Source organism: Stenella coeruleoalba (genome assembly GCF_951394435.1).
Source record: "Stenella coeruleoalba genome assembly, chromosome: 19".
NCBI lineage: Eukaryota > Metazoa > Chordata > Mammalia > Artiodactyla > Delphinidae > Stenella > Stenella coeruleoalba.
Genome location: NC_137165.1, coordinates 41074797 through 41082798, shown reverse-complemented (window position 1 = coordinate 41082798; position 8002 = coordinate 41074797). Strand labels below are relative to the sequence as shown.

The window sequence follows — 8002 nt, the reverse complement described above, 5'->3', positions numbered from 1 at the left end:
TAGGAGAAAAGCGTTTATCAAATATTTGCATAATTGATTAGAAACCCGGGCTATCCGTGGCTTCCGGAAAAAAAAGGAGCTCTGTATCTTTAAGGCTCCATGGAGCTGTCTCTGCGCGCGATGCAGACAGTGCAGGTTCTGCGGCAGAGACTCATCCTATCGATAAGGTTCTGATAGCCAAGGTGGAGGATGGGAAAAGAATGGAGCTGTCCCAGCTACTCAATGAGATCAGGGCAAACTATGAAAAGCTCCTCACCAGAAATCAGATAGAGACCGTGCTCTCAACAAGGATCCAGGTAATGATTTCATACAGACAGGCATCTTCCAGGATAAGGAGACAATCCATGTCTATCCAATTCCTGTCTCGGCCTCTCTGAGGTACAGTATTTCCTTTTCAATGCAGCATATACTGGGGAAGGAATTTAGGTTTTACTGCAAAGTGACTGGGACTACAGGGGGAAAGGCTGTGATTATTCCTGTTAAATAACCATTAAATGAATGTTGATTGATACATTTGATTTTTATATAAATCATGAGGTTACTATCATTAACAAAACACGGAATCAACATACAATAAAATGGTGCACTCTAATCTCTTTTAGACATCCTACAGGAAGGAACATTTCAGATACCCTTCGAAGCTATTATGGAGTTATTTATAGAGATAATATAAATAACATCTTTAAAATGACAAGCTTTATAGTAAGATTTATTAGCTTCCACACTTGGCAAGATAAACCTAAGTAAAATATTTCTAAAAGGTTTCTATCATTTTTTAATGAGTTCAATTTTATACCAGATTGTTATAAATAGAAATCATCTGAGTATGTGAACATGGCATTCAGAAACAATGATATAAATTGGGACAATCAAAATTGCCAAATCGAAAATGACTTTCTACTTCAATTACAGGTTTTTGCTTTTGTACTAAAAGATGAGAAATGTTTATTTCTAATACTAAGCATGCAATATTTAAGTATTTTTTTATAAGAGAGTCAAGTTAAATAAGAGCTAAATCCTAATTTCATAGACTTACTTTGTTTTAAAATGACAAGCACCTTTAGTAATAAATTAAGGTCTCATCTCTAAACAAATGAATAAACAACTCTTTTAGAAACAAAGATTCAGAAATTCAGGGTTTTTGTTTTTTTGTTTTTTTTTGGTTTACCTATCATATCTGAGTACAAGTTCTATTCCAAGCACCCAAGCACAGCAAAGAGTTTACTTAAGAACATACCCAAAAGGGAAAAAATATTGTTGGGAAATCATAGGACATTACTGCATGCAATTCATTTTTAGTGACAACATACATTTAACTTCTGGGTAACATTTTCGGTCTTCATAAAGAGTTATCAGCATCGTAGATGAAGCAAATTCACTGGGATATTTGATTTAAGTGTTGGAATAGTTCACTCACCTTTTACAAAGAGAAGAAAACAATTAACAGATGGCAATTTCTAAAAATTATAAGCCAAATAAACATTTTATTTTGCAATAATAGAAATACAAGTTATTTAGTTTACAAGTCATTATGCTGAAGTGAATAAAGTGAAAAAGCAAGACTACAGTAAGTTTTGTTTCATCTTCTTAACATAAAACTACTTTAGGGGATGTTTTTTCAAAGAATTTAGAAAATCAACTGGAATAAATTCAAGGAAGCCTGATTACTTATTTATTACAAAATAAACATAAGCTAATTTAGTTATTTACTGCTGTATAACAAACCACTCCAGAACTTGGTGGATTAAAACAATTGTATTGTCTTTCACGATGCTGTGGCTTGACTGGGTTCAGTGGGGGTTATTCTTCTGCTGCACATGACATTGGCTAGGACTTCAGTCATCTTGGGGCAAAACTAGGTTGGGACATCCAAGGTGGCTCACTCCTGTGTCTGGCACCTTGGCAGGGCATTTCTGGAAGGCTGGCTCAGCTGAGACAACTGGGCCTGTTTCTCTCCATCTGGCCTCTCTACATGACCTCTGCAACAGGGTAACCAGATCTCTTACATGTTGGCCCAGAGCTCCCAAAATCATAGGAGTGGAAGTCATCAGGGCTTCCTAAGGCTTAGGCCTAGAACTGGCACTTCAGCTATATTCTACTGGCTAAAACAAGACACAGGTTATCCCAGATTCAGTGTGGAAGAGGACCAAACAAGGACATGAATTTGGGGAGGTGTGATTCATGGGGAGCCATCTTCGGAATCTAGCTACCACACATGCCTAGCTGCCAGCTCCTCACTCAACATCCAAGAGACCAGCATTTTTATGCTCTTCTATTTCCAAAATTCTTGTCATCCTCTTTTGTAGTTGCTCTGATATGTGTTGCTGCTTGGCTTTGCCAACTTAACACTAAGAATAAGTGATACAACAAACCAAAAGAAATGAATGAATTTTGTTGTCTAATACCTCGCGCTAAACTTTATTGACTTTCATTTAATCCAATATTTCCTTTTAAAAAAAATCTATTGGGCTTCCCTGGTGGCGCAGTGGTTGAGAGTCCACCTGCCGATGCAGGGGATGCGGGTTCGTGCCCCGGTCCGGGAAGTGCAGTAGGAGCAATGTATGCAATTGATTGCAGTATTTTGAAGCAAAAATTAGAACTTCTTAATGTATTTATAAAAATGCATTTTAAAATGTAAAAAATTTAATTTGGTGGTACAATAGATTTTTATTTATTTATTTTCTGTACGCGGGCCTCTCACTGTTGTGGCCTCTCCCGTTGTGGAGCACAGGCTCCGGAGAAGCAGGCTAAGTGGCCATGGCTCACGGGCCCAGCCGCTTTGCGGCATGTGGGATCTTCCCAGACCGGGGCAGGAACCCGAGTCCCCTGCATCGGCAGGCGGACTCTCAACCACTGCGCGCCCTAACATGCCTTCTAAGAAAGGTAAATCAACAATGGGTTCTCTTAATACAGAAGTCTATTATAGAATCTCTAATGGCTATGATAACTTAACTCTCTAAATGATTCATAATACACTTTCTAGCAGTATTGTAAATTATCCTGTAAATTATTGTAAAGTATCCTGTCCATATACCCAGTCCTAGAAATGATCGATTTAGGATATATAGCTGTTTATCTGCTTTTATGAAGCAGCCTACAAGAAAATATGGGAGGGTGGGCAGTAGCTAATTTTCTATCTTTCTTCCTTAATGATAACATAAACAACAGAAAGTTAAGAATCAGAGGTCTCAGGACTTCCCTGGCAGTCCAGTGGTTAAGACTTCGCCTTCCAATTCAGTGGGTGTGGGTTCAATCCCTGGTTGGGGAGCTAAGATCTCACATGCCTTGCGGCCAAAAAACCAAAACATAAAACAGAAGCAATATTAACAAATTCAATAAAGACTTAAAAAAAATGGTCCACATCAAAAAATTAAATAAAATAAAAAAGAATCAGAGGTCTCAAACTTAGGTCCTGCAAACTTACTTCTCATTAAATGTATTTTTCTACATTTCATAGACTGTCATGGTAGGAAAAGAATTTTGAGGTTCATTTTACATCCTAGAAAACTGAGGCTGAGAGTGCAATTGACTCGCTCATGAACTTAATTAATTAGTAACGGAGCACCAAGCAGAACACACATTGGTAATTTAAAAATTTAAAGAAAAAACTATTTGATTCCTGTACTATTTTTCTATAACTGCTTTTAAATGTCTCACTTTCAAGAGTGCTTTTGTTGTTGTTGTTGTTGTTATTGTTGTTGTTGGCTTTCTTCTAGTTGGAGGAAGATCTAAGCAAAAAAATGGACAAAGATGAAGAGGCTTTAAAGGCGGCTCAAGCAGAACTCAAGGAAGCCCGACGCCAGTGGCATCACCTGCAAGTGGAAATTGAATCTCTCCATGCTGTGGTGAGAATCATCTCAAAAGCAACTGGCCCATTGAATCCCCAGATGTTATCTGATTAAGAGAGGGAAAGGAATAATGTCCATTACTGGCCAGTGAGAAACTGAAAATCAGACCACTGAATTCCATCCATGGACCTAGTTCAACTACTGCCCTGCCTCCATCATGGCAATAACTATTATCAATTCACTCAAGGTTTATTCACACCTTTAAAAATGAAATAACCCTCGCTTATCACCCTGGGGTTCTCTAATTGTTAGAGTAGGGGAATAGAGTCTTTGTCATTATCCAAAGTCATAACAGTGGGGAGTCTTATCCATACCACTGAGAATTCTAATAGAAAAATATTTAAACACTTTCTGAAAATGCCTTTTATAAGCAGTCTGCTCTGGCTTTGATATTTAATATTCTATATTTTTCAATATTTAAGAAATCAAATAAATTAGGGTGATAATAAACTAATCACACTGCAGATTTTTTTTTGGACATAAGAATTATCACAGGATTCCTTTGAAATAGTAAGCTCTCTAGCTGTAAATAGAAAATACAACTTTTTAAAATTTGGGTCATACCTAAAGCTGTAAGGAAACACCTCTTGCATAAGGGCTGTACAATTATTGCAACCTTTTTAAGAAAGAAGAGAACTCAATAGAACAAAGACATTGCAAATCAAATTTCAGAAACACAGTTAGTTTCCCTGATTCACTGATGAAGATCTGTACAAAACAGGAAAGGGGCCTTGAAAACTCCCTACATGCCAGTGAACAACATTACCAGACGCAGCTGCAAGACCTAGAGGCAGTGATTGAAGGACTAGAAAAAGAGCTACAGGAAGTAAGGCGCGGCATCGAAAAGCAGCTTCAAGAGCATGAGATGCTCCTCAACACGAAGATGAGGCTAGAACAAGAAATCGCAACTTATCGCCGCCTCCTGGAAAAGGAAGAAATCAGGTACCTAATTCCATACAGTGAATGACCAGAAATACAGAGCCATTTATGTCACTGACATAGAGAAATTAAATCTAAAACCCATCATCACCAAGGCATGCTCACGGAGTTCCTACCACAAAACAGGATTAGTAGGCACTGCAAAAAATATGTGGGAGAACTATTTCCAGCCTCCCAAAATTATGAACAGACTAGCCAAAGTCAGGGACATTAGCTACAACAAAGAGCACAGCAAGCCTAGAACAAAACGTAAACAATTCTCTATCGCTACAAAAATGACCTTCCTTAACTTTCTCACTTTCCTGGCCATTCACCCCTTTTAGAATTAGTCAGTGCCTTCTATGGACCACCCACAAAGAAAGTTTGAAAAATTCACACATTACCACATTTCCCCTCCCACAAGGGCCCACTCCCAACACACATCAAACACCAAAATAATAATAACCATTATTATAACCATAATAATAATAATAATGTTATTATTATTATTATAGTACAACCACGGAAAGCAATGTTGTTCTGAGTACATGATTTGAAAGATTTCCAGATATCCTGGTAACGAAAGGTATCAAAAGAGGAATTCTTATTAATTCACATAATTTCATAATCTGCAATCACTTATAAGGTCATATGGCTTTCGGCACAGCACAATGTACAATTTTCCATGTTCCCATAAAAAGAAAACCTTTATTCCTGCTTACTTCAGAATTCTGAGTCCTCTATAAAACTGGATGAAACTACTTTCACCTATAATAAATCTCGACATTTACTAAATCTTTGAAAAACATAAATTGAATTAAAAATATGCCACTTACTAGCTAAGTGATGCTGGGAAAGTTACTGAATCTTTCTGTTCCTCAGTTTTCTCATCTATAAAATGGGAATAATATTGCCTACCTCAAAATTGCTGAGGATTAAATGAATTGTTTGTAAAGTGCTTAAAACAGTGCTATGTAAATATATATATAGCTATATACATGTAATTTATTCATTATGAAATAAAATGGTTGCAAATTTTATTTAATGCCTAATCATTCAAGATGTTGATAAAGTGGTCTTTAACATTCCTTTAATACAATTTTTAAAATTTTATCATGCTATATTTAAGATACACAGGTATCTTAAATTTATTTAAGATAAATATACAAAGTATCAAGAAAAATATAATGAACTCCCATGTTTAAGAAGTGAAACATTTACAATGTTATTGAAGTCCCCCCCAATCCCCACCCACAGCACCTAAACCACACCCCCACCAATCTCATTCTCTTCCCTCAGTCTAACCTGGCTCCTGGATCTGATGCTTATGTCTCATTAGTCTCATTATATATCCCTAAGCAAAATGTGAAATTGTTTTGCATGTTTTTTAACCTTGATAAAATTAGCTACAATGTATCTTTCTTTCCCCACTCAATGTTATACTTGGGAGATTGTTCCCTACAGATAGAGTATACCCTTAGTTCACTAATTTTCACTGCTAAGTAGTATTTCCTTTGTATGACTATACTACAATTTATCCATTCTCTTATTTGTGAGCATTTGTTTCAATTACATGCTAATACAATGTTGCTCCTATAATTCTTTCCAATTTCAGATATTATGGTTGCATCCAAGGTGGGAAAAAAGAACAAAAACCTACCACAAGTAGAGTTGGTTTTGTTTTACCTTCAGGTGAGTTTCTGATATAAGTTAACTAACTTAAAAAGTGAAGTGCCTGTTTATAGGGATTATAAATAAATACTCTAAAGTAGCAAAAACAAGCAATATTTGAATAAAGTTTGACATACAAATTGACTGTGAATAGTACTTCAACATTGTAATTTAATATTTCATAAATAATATTTTCACAGCCATTATAAATGAAATATCTTTTTCAACAAAAGTCCCACAGAAGTATGAGAACGAAAAAGTGGAAACAGTGACCAAACAAGCAATATTAAATGGAAATGTCGTGAAAGAAAGCACTGAAGCTCATGGCACTATTCAGTAAGTAAAAAATTTTGACTAACAGTGAACATATGCCAAAAAAATTAACTTCAATTGAGTAATCTCAGCAATCTTTGAACGTTTCCAAACATAATTTTATATATTGTGATTTTTAACCTGACATGAATAAATAAACATAAACAAAAACTCAGATGAAGTACTCTATTCTTAATGGACCATTTTTCCAAAAACATAACCAAAACATGAGAATTCCATAGAATCAGTTAGACATTTTATTAATATGATTTTTAAAGAATATAAATAATAAATGCCACAATGTAAATTATAATTTAAAATGTAAATATAAATTACATTTCTTGATTTATTTTTCATATACAATACATATTACATGTTTTTTACTATAGCCATACTTCTTCATATAGAAAGATTTATTTTATCATTTCAGGACAGAGAAAGTGGATGAAGTTATTAAAGAATGGGAAGGTTCCTTCTTTAAAGATAACCCTCGATTAAGGAAAAAATCTGTTTCTCTTCGATTTGATCTTCATTTAGCAGCCACTGATGAAGGGTGTTTACAGACTAAGCAGGATAATCTACCAGATATAGAAGTCAGGCTTATCATGAGAAGATCATGCAGTATCCCCTCTATCAAACCTCCATCAGCAGCTAATTAATCCAAAGACAGTATTTGACTTGATGTGAAAATGACATTAGGTTGGACCAAGGTAGGCCTGCTGACCACCTTCTGTCCCAAAATGTAAGTTACTAAGTATGTATCTTATGACCAATGTATGACTCTTCAGAAAAAAAAAAGGGGGGGGGGGGACAAAATGTCTCTGAATCTAATTATAGCTGTATTTTTTGGACAGAGGGAGCGTAAACTCAGAAATTTAGTACAGTTTCTATTTTATTTATTCTCCAAATAGTCTTCTCTTTCCCTTGAAATTTTTATCAGAGACTGTAAGCATTAAGATGGTTTAGTTAAGCCTTTGAAATTTCACTCAGTGTCTGAACATTCTAAGGAAAATGGAATAGTCTGTTTAAATATGACTGTACTATGTTAAGAACCACACTGAGTTATTCATCATTATTCCATGACTGGTTATATCTAAAAAGATTTTTCTACTTAAAAAAAGAAAGCAATTATAAATGAACCTTTAAAGAGGACTATTCACTTAACCAAATGTTTCCCTTTTGAGATAATAATTTGCACAGGTAGAAAAATAAAAGTTATATTCTGTAAGATGTTTTGAGCAAACTATAGAACA

General features: G+C 35.3%; 1 protein-coding gene across 1 annotated transcript; it reads left to right on the top strand.

The window, feature by feature from the left end:
- Positions 1 to 200: 200 nt before the first annotated feature.
- Positions 201 to 8002, top strand: KRT222 (keratin 222; the record flags this gene model as incomplete). Its single annotated transcript, XM_079904897.1, has 6 exons — positions 201 to 296; positions 3717 to 3845; positions 4570 to 4790; positions 6382 to 6458; positions 6638 to 6773; positions 7180 to 8002. The coding sequence occupies 6 exons, from the start codon at positions 201 to 203 to the stop codon at positions 7406 to 7408; spliced, it is 888 nt and encodes a 295-aa protein (XP_079761023.1). The 3' UTR covers positions 7409 to 8002.